Here is a 16,822-nt window from a genome sequence, read left to right as displayed (position 1 = left end):
AGTAGCATTGCTGAACTCATTTGACACTGATTTTCTACATTAGCCCAGATAATGAGCATATTGTGGTGATGGATGCTACCTGCAGTATCTATTAATTCCAGTGCTATTCCAGTGCCTCACTCTATTGTACACTCTAAACGCTGCATCCACAAAATCTGCCTGGAGGTGGTTTTATTTCCCATCAACAACAGTCTCTGTCGGGGATCCATCTGAGCTGCAAAGATTGAGGTCTAATAGGAATCAAGCACAGCTCGGCTCTCTTACATCTATCCTGCTGTTGTTCAAATGTCCTGCTGCTGAAGGAGTATCGGGAGAGTGACAGCTCTTTAGAAATACCACCTGGAACATGTTAGCAGCTTGTCAAGACAGGTTACCTTCAGCGGTTGGGTGGAGGGTTTCGAGAGCAATGACATCACCTGGCTTTACCTCGGACTTCAACCTTTCTAATCCGCCTCCTTTGTTCTAACATTTCTCCTCGCCGCTATGTGCCAGAGGCCTGCACTTGGCTTTACACCCTTGTTTTTGTCCCGGCTTTTCTTCGACTTGCCTGTCTTCTCCACTTTCAGCCCTGGGATAAGGTCTCAAGCCGACAAACGGGGGTGGTGTGCGAGAGAAGAAAGGCAAAATGACTGTGTTGTTGAGCTGGATGTGGATGTTTATCAGGACAGGGGCAGCTCGCTTCTGTTGTAAGAGAAGGATTGCAAGCTTTTAACTGCCTTTGGTCACGTATCACACCGCCCACGTTACTGTAAACATCAACAACTGGCTGTCCTCTAAAATGGCAAACAGATTAATGCAGTGATGGAGAGACAGGCTGGCAAACATATGGGGTGAAGAGTGTGATTCACAGCAAAAGATGAAGGAAAATTCAACATTTTCTTACTCTGATTAAAGAAAACTGGTATTATGTCAGGCTTTTTCAATAGGATACATTGGATACACTTTTTCAGGACATAACTGGAACTCTCACAAACTCAAGCTGAAAATAAGCCTCTGTGATGTTGCTTCTGTCTTGATCTAATCTGCTTCTCGCTGTTTTGATGTTCACCTGTCATCACGTCAGCCTTCATCATCAGGCTCTGAGTCGAAAACAAGCCAGACCAAACGCACACCGAACACAATCTCTGATTCTCATCAGCTTTTATTAACAGTACAAGAGGAAGGGGCTCCTTTGGCCTGGCGCATGCTTGAGTAATAACCCTTATTATTGAATTCAATACAACATGAGGCGGCTTGATTGCTCAGCTGTGAAGGTTTTCTTCTGGTTTTGATAACGAATAGTGATGGACAGAACTCCAATATGAGTTCTTTATTACTGCAGGGATGTTCCAGATGACCCTTGATGATACTGGCTGACTGGCAGGCTGATGAAGGGCAGCAGGAACTCAGGGGAATTAAAGTACTCTGGCGTCGTGTGCGATGTCTCGTTGGCGGTAATGGCTGAGATGAAGGTGGCTGGAGGTCAGAGTTAAGTTAGTTTGAGTTGAGCTTGAGGCCCAAGTGAGGAAATTTGGGTGGTGGAGGTTAATGAATAAGAGTCTAACCTCCATCAATAAATATTACCCCTATGGCAAAGAGTAACTCAATAAAGCAGTTAGCTGTGAGACCCCATGGTATGTCTGAGGTATTGGGGATTCCTGGGATAATTGCATGACTGTGAAAAGTAAGGAAATTTGTAAATGAAGAACCTTGGTGATGGGTGAGTCAGACTGGTTAAAACTAGGTTACAAATAGATTTAAATTATTCTGTTGGTTTTTAAAAGAAGGGCAAACTAGGATTATTTCCTTACAGTAAACTCAACTACTTCATAAGCAGAAACAAATAGTTTCTCATATCTTTAACCCTTTAAAGCCTGACCTATGTTCCCTACGGTGAATGAGCCTTGTTTAGTCCTAGCCAGTTGAGCCAGATTTTCATTTTTTTTTTTTTTTGTACTCATTCAGTGGTCTTTTCATGGAATATCACCCTCTAGAGAGCAGTTGTTGTAACTTTGACATTATCCAGGCAGTTTGGTCTTCTTCAGCAACGTGCACTGTGAAACCAACCCAATGGAAGGTGTGAAATTTTACGAAATTCCCCACCCAGTAAAGCAAAAGTCCCCTAGATTATCTTGGTGTGAATGCGGCCTAAGTGAACCGAGAGCCCTGGTTTTCAAGCTGATCGGAGTTTAAATGTCTGGTCCACATCAATGTGCAAATGAGTGTTCACAATACTCCAAATGATGTGTACTGTCCGTGGAAGTCTACCAGGGTTAACTTAAAGCTGACCAAGCAGCACTCATGAACTTACCTGAACACATTGGTTCCATTGTCCACATTTTAATGTGGTCAAAAGCCAACTGCCATGACTTTAACCCAAAATCATTAATAAAATGGGAAACCCTTTATAATGTACTATAAAAATAAATAGTTAAATTTTAAGTCTTAACCCAACTACATATTTGTTCAATTGTTCGATTTTCATAGATTAACAACACCCATCTGCCTCTCCTACCTCCTTATATCTGATCTGACATGTCTACATGCACGTCTGAAATGCGATACTTAAAACATCCAGGTTGACATTTTCCAGTTTATCAGATTTCTTTTGGAGAACATACAGTATGTAATGACGTAACTTCCTGTTATTTTCAAACTATTTGGTGTTTGTTGAACATGGTAGCACCCGTGGTCTTAACATTAGTTGCTAATAAGCTACACAATAGACTAAATATAAATGTTTTGCTGTTTTTATCCTCCGGCATGCATGTAAACAGACTCAGTGTGTATCAAGACTTTGAATTCTTCATCAAGTAGGAATACACCAACCTCAGCGGCCAGCTCAACAAATACATTTTCTAATTCTAGATTGGACTTAAGTGCAATATTTGTAATGGCTGCTCTCTATTGATTACAAAAAGCAAAAATAAATGAATTCCCATCTAAAAATCTTCAACTGTCTTATGAATAAGCTGATAATTTTTTTCAGAGGTGGTTAAAGAGTGATTATGGTGGTATTGGCTTGTAGTGGTGCTTATTTCTTGCAACTTGTCTGAATGTTATTCATCAAATTCCTGTAAAATCCAACAGCTTTTTCAGCTCTAGATGTTTTGTGCAATGCTGTTAAAAGTACGCGGCTTAACATGTGAATTTCACAAATGATTATGTTCAACTTGCAGCTGAGTTTGAATGAAATTCCTGGTCACATATCATGCGTGTAAGAAAATAGGATAAAAGAAAATGAAGATTCAAACTAATAGCGATGAAATTCTGAAACTAGTGATGGGATAAAAAGGTCATGAAGTCAATAAAAACTCGTCTTGAGCTCCATCCCAAACCACCTTGAACAACAACATCATACACAGGAGAGTAAACAAACTAATGGCTGGCATGCAGTGGATGGAAAAATAATTTGAAACAGTTGTCAACTCAAGAGAAAGCACTAAAAGTGGGTGACATGCAGCACTGATGGGATATTAATTGTGTGAGGGCCTAATGCACATCTAAAGCTCAGGTGAAGTAAGTTTGTGAATTGTCGTTTTGCCACATGCACTCTCATCTTTCTTTCCTCATCAGTGTCAAGGGGTATGCAGCTGTGCCCTCAATGTGAAGGCTTTTCTCAGTCATGACAACAGCACCAAAGATGGAGAAAACATCACTTCAATGAAAGAAAGTATTGCAGCAAATTACAGGTACTGTCGTGGGCTCAGTGTATGAGGCCATAGGCCCGTCATGCTCATCATACACTACCATTACACTCAGCCCACATTTCTACATAGTTTACATCCATGGAGCCAGTTCATTTCCTGTAATAAATGGTCTTTTAGACTCCTTACAGGTCTTTCAAAGTTTGTCTTTAGCCATTGGCTGCTTTTCACCATTTATGTCAGCCACGTAACACTGAAGTCTGAATCATGAGCACTGAAGGGGATGTATCAGTGTTTTTTTGCACATTACAACTTTGCAAGGAACCTATTTTAAATGGGCATATTGATACTAGCCTGTCACAAAAACATATAATTTGTTCCCATTTCTTAAGTTGCGTCTATGGGGGAAAAAAAAACAAAAAACAACACAGTTCAGTAGATATAAAATAGTATTTTGCACAAACAAGGTGTTTTAAGAGCTGTTAGCTGAAAACCTGCCATATTACAGCATGGTGAGCAGTGGGAAAACTGAGCAAATAGAAGTTATAAGAAGTGTGATGCCTTAAAAAAATGCTATCTGTTGATTCATCCATCGTTTGCAGCAATTTGTCATAAAAGTAGCATTTAATTTTGATCCGTCCTCTAATATCATCTAGATAGTGCCAGATAGTGTCCATTTTCAGCTTGAAAATGACACCAAATACTAATACCAGTCATGTAAAGGCAGACCTCGGTGTGGAAATGCACCATTAATTATCTGTGACCTCCTTAGAGTCCAAACCTCAACATTATTGAAGCAGTTATCGATTATTTGACAGAAAACAGAACAAAAGGCAACCAATACCCCCCCCCTTCCCCATAGAAAAAAGGAGAAAACCTAAAGAACTATTGACTACTTAAATAAGTTGCAACAAACCGTGTCTAAGAGGCTTAATTGGAGAACCTAAACTTTAAAGCTTGTTAGAGATGTATAAACCCCCCAAGTCACAACTTTGCATTAATTTTGGCAGCCCAAATAAAAATCCTCAGTTTATTTGATAAAGGTATATTTTTTCACACCTCAAGTTTGTGAAGCTGGCCTACACTGCTGTAGTACCAAGCTCACTGCTAACATGGATGCTAACATTAAGCTTTCATATTATAGTGACTAACCTCTGGATGTGTTTTTAAGGTTGCTGATGAGGTTGGGTGGGGTGGAACCAACACCCTATATTTCTATTTCATACAGACATTACATTTTCCTGCTATTAGTTCCTTGAATTTTTTATACCTTAAAGTTGCAAAAGGTGTGCTTGCCAGGTGTGCTATTGCTTTTATTGTTTATCTGTGTTTGTGTAATGTTAGCTAAAGTTGCATATGCGATCTAAGTCCTCATCTGTGTCTCAAGATGTTAGCATTGTACTTTGGTTTCCACACACAGCTGCATACCTAGGGCCGTCCTTGCAGGCGTGGCATCACTTTTGATCCAAAATGAAACCCAGGAGAGGACTACAGTCAGGATACAGGGGATGTAGGTCTGAATGGTGAAGTAGCCCATCCTTCTGCTGAGGTCAAAGTAAACTGTCATCAACACATAGTCACCTGTTGAGAGAGAGAGAGAAAATGCAAGTATAACTGTAGCTCAGGATGTAAAGGGATTGTCCTTTATTGGAAGGTTGACAGTTGAAGTATCCTTGGGCAAGATACTAAACCTCACATTTTCCCATGTGTCCTCAATTCTGAGTCACTTTGGTTAAAAACACCTATTAAATGAGTGTGATGTAATATAGCACCATTTCAGACCGTTTCAGCGAATGATATCACTGTGGTGCTCTGAGATCATTAGAAGCTATAGAAAGTCCTAATGTCTGAGGTACCTTGAGTCTCTCTCTGTGGAGAGAAGATTAAATGCACTGTAACCTGCCAAAGCAGATAAAATGGTCATGCAAGACATCAGAAAAGAGTTTAGCTGCTTCTCTCGTGGTTCAGAAATGAATATAATTCCTCATAATCTGCATCACATAGAATGGCAGGCAGATGAAGTGGAAAAGACAAGAACAGGAGTAGATGGTAGGGAGGGAAGATGTAGAAGCTTCAGGGGAGAAAAAAATAGTTGAATCTGATTAACAAGAGTGAAGGACAGTATGATGAGCAGGAAAGAGATGTATACTTTGCAGGGTTAGTTAGGTAAGAAACCTTCAGTATGAGTAAGTGTACCTTATTATGCTAAAACATTAATGGTCCCAGAACAGCAGGATTGTTTGTTTGCAGGGGCTAACTGACAAGAGCAGGGAGGTATTGAGCTACATTTGGCCAAGAAAAAACATTATTTTCTGTAACCTCTACAAAGCTCTATAGATTCGAAGGGCTTGACTTAAAAAAATAAATGCATTTTGACCATCTGTTGATGCTCATGATGGAGCAGAGAAGCACCTTTTTGTCTTATTTCTAACTGTGTTTCACCTTTTACTCAACCTTCCTATTATATTTGGGGTCAATTTAACCCCATTTAATATTTCATTCAAGAACTAGTAGTTGACTTTGTTCACATTTCATGACTTATTGTCCTATTTTGATGGGTACAATGATGATGCATGACATGGTGGAAGGGAAGCAATATTCCTGCCTAAGTAGAACTGATATTTCTCTCACTGTAGAGGGCGGGGTATTCTCAAAAGGACATTAGTTCATGCAAAATAAGGGAGGACCAAACATCAGTTTGATCAGTTTGCACGGCAGCATCCAAATCATTCCTCATTGTGCTCTGTGTATACTGCAATCTGCTCTCTCTCACACTCTCTCTCTTTTGAAAATGTCCTCTGGGAAAAGATTTACTGTCTGATATTTTGGAACAGTTTTTTTTGACAGCAAAATTGATATAGAGGAGAATGTGTCTGAGACAGATTTTTGTTGAGAAGGACCCCTCATTTTGAGACATTCTCATCTCATGAGATTGAGAGTTTGTCCTTCCCGTTGTCACTCAACCACCAACAAACACAATCCCTTCCAAAAATGGGAAGATGTTAGGTCCCTTTCCAAATTCTTCTGCAGGGTAGACTTAGGCCCGATCCACACAGGAAAATTATTGGGCTGCTTTAATCCTGATTTTGCTCCTTTCTGACCAAGGATAGCAAATACCTAATTATCTTGAGTCTTATAAGATTTTCCTATAAAATTATCATTTGGTCTGAGGTGCGTTAAGAGTGAATTTGTCCCGATAATCTGTTCTGAAACTTGTCCTGGCCGACAATCGTAGTATTAAACATGCTGGGTGTTGTGGTTTCCGGTTGTTGCTATGTTTCTTCTTATTTGTTTTTGTTAGGTTACGTTTGGTCACGCAAAATTTCTGGCTCGAGGATTAAATTCTAGATCGGTTGTGGGTCAGCATAATTATGTGTGTGTTGTTCTGTGATTAGATTGTCAGAGCCACCACACACAGTATGATAAACTGTTAAATGCCTGAATTTTTATCTTCATGTGTGAGGTCTCGGACAGATAAAAAAAAAAAAAAAAAAGAAAATAATCAGATTAAAAAAAAAGCTTGTGTGTACCAGGCCTTAGAGCAGGGGTGCCCAAGTTCGGTCCTCGAGATCTACCATCCTGCAACTTTTAGATGCAACCCTTCTCCAACACACTTGAATCAGATGTCATCTGCATGTCATTCAGCGCTGCAGAGGCCTGGTAACGAGCCAGTCATTTGATTCAGGTGTGTTGGAGAAGGGTTGCATCTAAAAGTTGCAGGATGGTAGATCTTGAGGACCGGACTTGGGCACCCCTGCCTTAGAGCTTCTAATCCTGTATTATCAAAATGGTTCCAGTCCCCACCAGATATGCAGTCAGCCATGTTGGAAAAAAATCTTGTTTGACCTGATGGTGGTGCAGCAGGAAAGGTCATATCATCACCAAAACCAATAGAGTTCATACTCTTGTGGTCATTAATGTTGTCAGTAAACTTTAGAAGGCAAGGCAAGTTTATTTATATAGAACATTTCATGCACAAGACAATTTAAAGTGCTTTACTTAAAACATTAAAAGCATTACAGTGGGGTGAAGGAAGCAATAGCAAGTGCATTAAAACAAACTTTAAAATAAATTAAATAAAAACAGGAAGAAAAAGCTAAAATAAAGTGGATAAAATGCAATAAATAAAATTCTTGTGAGGAATTACCAGCTGAGATGGACTGGCGACCTGTTCCGGGTGTACTTTGCCTCTCGCCTGCTTATTGCTGGAATAGGCTCCAGCTTTCTTCAATTGGAATAAGCGGTATAGAGGATGGATGGATGGATGGAGTTAACAGTTGTTTTGATAATTGGCAACAAATAGAATAGTTTTTAACCCTGATGTAAAACTGCTGAGTCAGCTGACCTGCATTTTTCTGGGAGTTGGTTGAACACGTGAGGAGCATAAAAGCTGAACTCTCTAGATTTAGTTCTGATTCTGGGAACAGAAAGTAGACCTGACCCTGATGACCTGAGGGATGTATTTTGGTCCTAAACCATTCAGGTCTTTGTAAACTAACAGCAAGATTTTGAAGTCAGTTCTTTGACAGACAGGAAGTCAGTGTAAAGATCTACTTTCCTGGTCTTAGTGAGGACTCAAGCAGCATCATTCTGGACTAACTGCAGCTGTCTGCTGGACTTTTTAGGGATACCTGTGAGGACGGCATTACAGTAGTCCAGTCTACTAAAGATAAATGCATTAACAAGTTTTTCTAAATCGTGCTGAATCATCAGTCCTTTAATCCTGGATATGTTCTTTAAGTGATAATAGGCCAACTCCACAACTGTCTTAATATCACTGCCAAAATTCAGGTCTCAGTCCATGACTACTCCCAGATTTCTGATTTGGTTGCTGGTTTTGAACATAGCTGTTTGAAGCTGAGCACTGACTTTTAATCTTTCTTTCCTGGTTCCAAAAACTATTGTTTTGGTTTTCTCTTCATTTAACTGAAGAAAGTTCTGGCACATCCAATCTTTAATTTGATCAGTGCAGTTGATGAGCAAGTGGCAGCTTGTAGATGTTGAACAGCAGTGGCCCCATGATGGAGCCTTGGGGAACTCCAAAGATTATTTTGGTTCAGTCAGATTTATAGTTACCCATAGGTCCAAAGTAGTCAGTCTCTTTTAAATAGGATTCAAACCAAATGCATCCTGAAACATTTTTAAAAAACCCGGTTGACAGGGTGTCAAGGCAGCAAGTGGTGGTTTTCAGATGGCCAATGATCTCATCCAGGTTTTAAGGACTGATTTGGAGAAAAGTGTATCATGGTGTTCGTGTCTCTGAGTGGACACAGGGACATATGTCCTCCCCCTGGCATGGAAGCACTGACTGCCTGATTGTCTGAACCTGAGTTCAGCTTTTCAACATTCACGTATTTCAGCTGTTACCAGCATGGCATTTTTCCATGGAGCTCTCTTTTTGGCCACGATCACTTCCACCTTGATGGGAGTAATAATATCAATAATGGTTGTAATTTTACCATTGAAATCACCACAAGCTCATCAACTGAAGGCCAGATGAGCGGCAGTGAGGGAGAGAAAGCTTGTATAAACAATTCAGTGGTAATTTCATCAATGTACAATTTCTTGATAACCTCTGTTTGGGCTTTTTTGTTGACAGTAACGGCATCTCAAAGAAAACACAGGAATGATCAGACAGAGCAACATTCATCACCACAACCTTGGAAATATTCAGACCTTTAGAGATGACTAGAACCAGACAGTGTCCTCTGCTTCACATGCTGAGTTAGAACACAACACAATTCTTTAGTTTCTATTGGTCATTTTCTTTCAATATCCCTGGGGTCAGACTGACACCAAGAGTGAAATGTGTTGGTAATATTTAAGGATAATAGGAGAATTAAGCTTTGTTTTGGCTTTAAAATTGCCCAAAATGATGTTTAAAAGAGTTGAAAATGTAATAGTTTTTTCTTTAAACACAATGGCTGCAACTCCAGACAATGCAGTAAAACAGGTTGTGGTTAATTTCCTCCATCACCACACAGCAGACCCAACATGCAGTCAGCATTTTTCCTGTTTAACCTAAATAAAGCTGTCTCATTAGATTTTATGTTCCCATTATGTCGGAGATGCGGTTCTGCAACAGCAGCCCAAAGGCTTGTTAGAACTGTAACCACGGAGGTAAATACAATAACACTTCATTGTAAATTGAATTATTTCTCAATTTCCAGCCAGCATGCTGGTCGTACCCACTCTCATCTGTTAACAAAATGCTTAATTTGACAGTTAATGCATGCATCAAATTATTCTTGCAGCTATAATATTAATAAATATCATGTAACATGGATGGAGGCAGAAGAAATGTATTCCCATTTGCAGATGTTGGACTATTTGGAGCAGCATCATGATGACTACTGTGTTCAAAGTGCAGATTGTAGCAAACAATCCCTCGGTTTACATTTTGTTTGGATGGTAGCAGCAGCCGCCACCCCTCTGTTTACACACTACTGCAGAACACTTATTAGTCCAAGTTGCTCGCTACGCACTTGTCTAGCAACTCTACTGTGGCATACGGTCGGCTCGTCCTGCTGTTTGAAGGCTGTGAGGGAAATTCAAAGGAAACAGTTTCATTAATGAGCTCTGGATAAGCTGAAAAGTTTCCATGCCTGTTTTCAGCTTGTGCATGAGTGCATCTCTTTTCTGCAATTAAAGTGTAATTTCTGTAAACTGAGGTATCACAGTGGAAAGGTCTTTAATAATTTAGTTAGGAATAATTTTAAAAAAGAAAGAAGAAAAAAAGAAAAACTTTATTTGTGAAACTGCTCAGTCCCAAAATAATCTATCCTGTGGTCTAGTTTAGGCAGCAAGCAAAGCAAACAAATGCTAGAACAGTTTCTATGTCAATCCATAGAAACCTCTAGATTTGAGTTTTCCGTTCCATTTGTGAGGTTGGGTACAGAGAAGGTCGGGACACCAAAGAGGGTGATAATCTATCTACAAGGTAAGGTTTTCTACTCCTAATCCATTTGTCTCAATTCATTATAGTCCAATTATAATCAATTTAATACAAATCCATTATGTGATTAGTTCAATTAATAACTCTGCATATAAGCCAATTCATGAAAAATAATTGCCTAGCTATGGAAGCCAGAGGAGTGCATTAGCTCTTCTTTTTGATTCAGTATCCTGAGCATGTACGGAAAGACAGGCGACAGTGGAGAGAAAAAAAAAAACATAAAAAATAAACAAACTCCATTTTAACAGACAGGAAAGCCTCCACCGGAACCAGAACCAGGAAAGGCAGCCACCTACTTCTTCATAAAAATAAATAAGATCAGTATTACCTTTGCCATAAAAAAGGTCAAAGTACTCAAACAGAACTAAATAGGTCTGAAAGCAGTATTTATCTGTTAAGTGAAGTTATCATGAAATAGTTTATTACAGCAACGTGCAAAAGAAACATTAAAAGGAGAATTAAAACAAACTATAAGGAATAAAAGATATTAAATAATTTAAATAAACTAAAAAAAAATACGTAGAAACAGCCAATAAATACATAGAGGTTTATAAGATACAGGCAGACATCAACGAAATCATTAAATTAATCCAAGAGTGAAACGAATTTAACTAATACAGTGTTAATGTTAGAATGGGACCCCAGACCACTTTTCACTGGAAAAATTGGCCCCGACATCAAGGTTACGAACCCTGTCCTAGTGAAAACCCAGTAGAGTAAACACTATGGTGGCGTGTTCAATCGAAACACAGCCAGGCTCTTTGGCCTTTTACTCTCCCTACCAAGGTTTATCCCAACCTGTAGCTCGCCAGTTTGATTCCTTGGTTGGTATCTGCCCTTTTAAATGCCAACTTGAGAAATGGATATTTAAATGCAATGCAGTTAATGTTAAATTTATTTATTTTCTTTTAGCATAATTAGCTGGTGACCCTTTTCTTTTTGGGGGGACTGAGATGCCAGATCTTGTTAGTGAACTTTTAGCCACTGCAGCTAACAAGATAATTAGGCCAGACCCTGTGGGGTAAACAAATTTGTGGTCAGGCATTTATTTTTCTTGTAGGGGCATGTTGATGTCTTATAACAGATGAGGATAGTATAGTGCTCTCAAGACTCAGTGATTTCGCCATTATAGAAAAAAAGGGGTGATAACCACACCGGTGGTGATATCCACTTATAAGACTTTCAAGTGGTCCTGGTGCCTGCAGGCTGTGGCGTACTGCGGAAACTGCAAACTGGTTCTTTAAAATTTCATCCACATCAAACCAGAACAAAGCATAAAGAAAATTAAAAAGCCCATTTTAAAAAGAAAAAAAGGCAGTGTAACTTCGTGTTAATTAGGCTTCAGAGTCGCCTGACAACTACATGATTACAGTATAGATTAGCTAAAATACTTTCAGTCTGGCACAAAATTGTTCCCACTGTCCTCTTAACATCTCTCTTGACAATACATCAGCAGTCTTTTAAAGAAACAACTAACGTCTGTAATCTAAAGTCCAAATACAATTTCTCAGGCTATTCACGTAGTCTGAGGATTATTGAGTATTAGATTTGAGGATGGGGTGGAGCTGCAGCTCCCTCCAACCCCTAGAATTGATCTGCTTGAATGGAAATGTAAATTAATGGAAGAAAAAGGAGCTTTTGCAGCATCTGTTGACCAAAGGATGTTGCCAGGATTTCATTATGACTTCAATAAATTGTGTCATCTCATTAAAAAAGAAGGGGGGACTGTAAGTCTTCTTTAAAATTTCACTTGCTTCTCATTCCAGTTTATTCATATAGTAGCACCTTATAATAAAGGTTTTCCCAAGGTACTATGCAGAGACAGCAAATTAGTTCAGTAAAAGGCAAATTAAATACAATCCAATTCAGCCCAGTTGAAGCTCTTGGGTTTTAGGTAGTAGCTCAGGAGGAAGAGCAGTCGTCTTTCGACCGGGAGGTAGGCGGATTGATTCCAGGCTTCCACTGACTATGTGCCGAAGTGTCCTTGGGCAAGACACTTAACCCCACGTTGCCTCCCGATGTGCCTATCGGGGTGTGAATGTGTGTGTGAATGGGTGAATGTGATAAGTTGTGTAAAGCGCTTTGAGTGGTCAAACTGGCTGGAAAAGCGCTATATAAGTACAAGCCCATTTACCATTTAGCTCAACAAGCCTGCTATGCCTGCTTCTCATCAGAAAGTCCCTGCTCATGGGTGTGGAGGACAAAGTGACCAGACGAGCCTTCCACATGCAACCTTCTGTCAGTTTCCTGATTGGCAGCTGAGATTTCCGGCTTTCATGTCTATGAATAATCACCAAACATCAAACTGAAATCTGTATTAAAAGGCTTTGGATGGAAAGCACTGAATTTTCAGCTCGTTCATAAAGGAATAAAGATTTTTTTTTTACAAACTACCAGCGTGGACACGTTAAGGAAGAAAAGCCTGAACATTGGCATTTCTCACATGTAGCTGCGGAAAAGGACGTCGCAGAAGCTTTGGAGGGAATTTGCAATGGTATGGTAAAACAAAGCACTGTTTGGATTTTACTTTTGGGCTTTTTGAAGAGGATGCGGCTGAACTGATAATGACGATGGATTTGTGAAAGGGGTCCCCAGTGGCTCTGTGGCTGGGGATCTGTCCACTCTGTCCTCATTAAAACAGTCCCGCACCTCACATAATGTGTTGATGAGGAACGAAAGAAAAAGAAATTGGAGGGAGATGAGGAGAGAAGGATAAGAGACAAATGAGCAAAAACCCAACAATTTTAAAGTTTCTCATGATGTATATCATTTCTTGCTCATTTGAGCCAATAATGAAATCTGCACAGTAACTTTTTAACTTATCTTGCTTTTAATCATTTTAATATAATTTATGATTTTTACTGCTTCTTAATATCTGTAATTCTTTTAATGTTTTTTTAATGTAAAGCAATTTGAATTGTCCTGTACATGAAATTTGTTATAAAAATAAACTGCCTTGCCTTATATTATTGATCGGTATTTTTAACCAGGGATCTAATCACCACGTGTGGAGAAGGAGCTCTGCCAAGTGAAACAGGAAGAAAAGAAACCGGGTAATAAATGAGAAAGTGCCCAATTTTCTTGAACAGCATGGGGTAGATGTGTGGGTTTATCTTTACTTTGAGCATCTCAGCAGAAAATGAGTTTGGCTGCATTTTGACGATACAGCGGGAGTTCAGGAAAACGTATAATTTATGAGATGGCCGATGTGCCTCAGGTTGAGAGCTTGCATCAGTCACTTCTTCCTTTCTTTTGGGGGGGATCAGAGACCCAAAGATGCAATGACAGTTTCTCATTACACATAAAACCGGCTGTCTGCTCAGAGTTCCTTCAGTGTGATGTGAGAACAAGGAAATGTTTGTTTGTTTTTTAATGTGTTGAGCTGTTTAAATGAGATATAAACCGTCTCACATCAATACAACTAATTTTCTCTGAACTCCTTAATAATCTGAAGGCACTTTCTGATATCCCTCCCCTAATCACACTCCTGTTCCTCGAATATTCATGAAAGGGGCTGTTGGAAAGCTGAATCAGGTCACATTATGCAGATCTGAGCACGTCTCTCCAAAGACAAAAGACTGTGTGGCTTAAAATTAGAGGAAAATGCAACTCATAAACAATGTTAAGAAGGGTTACAGCTGCTGTGCCTTCATCTGTATTTATCCTTAATTATTTTTACCTTCTAAACTTGTCTTGACAGGGTCTATTTTTTCCGCCTGTCTGAAATTACATACTAAAAATTAAAAGGGCTATGCATAATTTTGGTCTCAAAAGGAAGCTGAGGGTGCATCCACATTAACGTTTTGTGTGAGCTTTTATTTCCACTCTGGTGCAGACCACAGAAGCAAACTCTGGTCTCTTTGAAAACTGAGGGTCTCAGTTCACGTGCAAGTGAACCTTAATGCGGTTCGCTTGTAGTGTGAATGCAAACAGATCATCCTATGAACCAAAAAGTGGAAGTGATCCAGAATGCAATGTAGCACAACATGATGGATAACGCTCCTGCTGGTCAATCTGGACCTAAGTAAAAACAAATGTATCGTTGCCTCATTGTATAATTGTGGTGAATGAACTGTTTTCAGTCCTTCCAATTTAATGAGCCTGATTTTCATTTTATTTCTTCTTGGTCCATGGTTGTTTCAGGGGATACCGCCCCCTAGCGAGCAGTTGTAGCAGTGTGGCGTCTATGCGTTTTTGGCGGTTTAGTCTGCTTGTGAAAGCAAATGTGAAACCAAACAAAAGGAAGGTGTATTTCAGAAGAATCAGAATATATTTCAGAAGAAAAACAAGTGAACCCAGGCTGTTTTATAGATGATTTAAGGGGGGCATTAGGCAGGTAAATAACTCAGCAATGTATTGGTCAATGTTGATTATCAATGGTCAGAGTCAGGAGAATGGAGAGATAGTCCACAAATTCACCTGTGAAACATCATGAGGTCCAGAAGGAAGTGAACCCCAAGATAGGATATAGGATATATAAGAATCTGTCTACTAGTTTCCAGAGTTTTGATCCCACAGTGATGACAGAGATCTTTGTAATCAGCAGAGTCTCTGCTTTCATATGTTACATTGCTTGTTTAGTTTTGCTTAAAGGTTCCATATTCTTCAAAATTCACTTTCTAAAGGTTTTCTAACAGTCATATGTGTCCTCATAGCCTGTTTATAAGGCCCAAAAATGAAAAAATTCTGTCTCCTCTATCACTTGCTTGCTCCACCTTTTAGCGAATGTGTGTTTAAATGGGTGAGTCTGAGATCTTTGTCTTTGTGAGGTCACAAAGGGAAATAACCACTCGCCCTGATAATGGATACTGCCATTGATCCTCCACCCCGGCTAGCTAAGTCTGCCCTTTAAAATCACTGAGTGGGTGCCAGCGAAAGCCAGATCTTCTCCCAGAGAGGGGCGTGGACAGGCACCACTCATGATCATTTAAAGGTTCAGACACAGAAACAGCCTGTTCTCAGTAGAGCTCACGAGAGCTACTTTTGGAATGGCTGAAATTAAGAACCAAGGCTGAATTTGGGGTAATACACTTTGAAAACAATGTTGTTGGACCTCTGATACCCATATGAAATTGTTGAAAAAAAAATGTTTAATATGGGCCCTTTAAAGTGGAAAAATTAGCAGAAGCTCTAAAGTGGACAGTCCTGTTCTCCTGTTTTTCTTACTTTGCCACATATATTTGCTTGGGGTTTGAACTGTGTTTGGTTTGGAAACCAATGCTTTGTAGTCTTTTAGCTGAGTTTCTCCCCATTATTCTCATATGTAATGGGACTGTTGCTTCAGGTATGCACAAGATCTCCTGTACTGCATGCATCTCTTGCTGATCCCTGTACAGGAGGCTTTAGTCCAGAAGAGGTTAAGCCATCAGAAATTGTTTTAATAACACACACTTGTATGCGCAACAACATGTTTACTGTGGCTCTAACCTCCCAAATTGCTTGCATTAAAACGTCAAATTGCACATGGCCTAACAACGGCACTGACAGCATGGGAAGAGAAAGGAAGAAGTGAATAATTAAACTTCCTTTTTAATCTTTAATCCTGGTGATTAATGTCAGTAGGAAAACCTATTTGCACTTACACCCGAGGGGAATACTTATGAGCTTTGAGATTGTAGTGATATGATTACATTTATGGGCACGGTGCTAATGTTAACCTGGACAGCTTGAGGTTGCTAAATGGTTCAAAACCCTGAACCCCGACTAGCTCCACCTGACCTAATTGCAGGCAAGCATATTCATGGAGGAATCAATATTATTCTCAATGATACCATAAAATCTAGAGGTTTAACCTGTTTTTACAGGCAGGGTGCCATCATTGGTGACCTTTCTTAGTTTTTTTCTTACCTGCTGTGGTCGTGAGCACATCTGTTGTGTTTCGGAGCCCCATGAAGTCAAACTGGTAAAGCCTCCAATATTTCTGGTCCGAAGTTTCCACTGAGTTTCGCTTCCACTTGTACACAATCTCGTCTCGTGGGTAGCCATCTAGAAACCACAGCAAAATGGCAGTAATAAAAGTTGAAGGCAGGAAGGATTTATGCAGCAATGCAGTTTTTGTTGTATGCATGATTTATACCTGAGTTATGCATGATTAATACTAATTTATACAGTAAGGTTTTATTGGAAATTCAGCATACTGCAAACCAAGAGAGCAATCACTCTTAACGTCTTTGCTTGGAATCTGCTGAGGTGCACCAACAGAAATTACTCACTGTATCATTTATTTCATTTGAGTGGAATA

General features: G+C 39.6%; 1 protein-coding gene across 1 annotated transcript in view; it reads right to left on the bottom strand.

Moving 5' to 3' along the window:
• Positions 1–16,822, bottom strand: part of LOC121635446 (gamma-aminobutyric acid receptor subunit gamma-3-like) — a 156,311-nt gene that overhangs the window by 22,466 nt on the left and 117,023 nt on the right. The window contains exons 7-8 of the mRNA XM_041978582.1: positions 16,429–16,566; positions 5,055–5,207 (exon numbers count right to left, since the gene is read on the bottom strand). Coding sequence (XP_041834516.1) covers positions 5,055–5,207; positions 16,429–16,566 — 291 coding nt within the window. The remainder of the gene's footprint in view (positions 1–5,054; positions 5,208–16,428; positions 16,567–16,822) is intronic.

The sequence above is a fragment of the Melanotaenia boesemani genome, chromosome 24, assembly GCF_017639745.1.
Source record: "Melanotaenia boesemani isolate fMelBoe1 chromosome 24, fMelBoe1.pri, whole genome shotgun sequence".
Classification (NCBI taxonomy): Eukaryota; Metazoa; Chordata; class Actinopteri; order Atheriniformes; family Melanotaeniidae; genus Melanotaenia; species Melanotaenia boesemani.
This window is presented reverse-complemented; position numbering and strand designations above follow the sequence as displayed.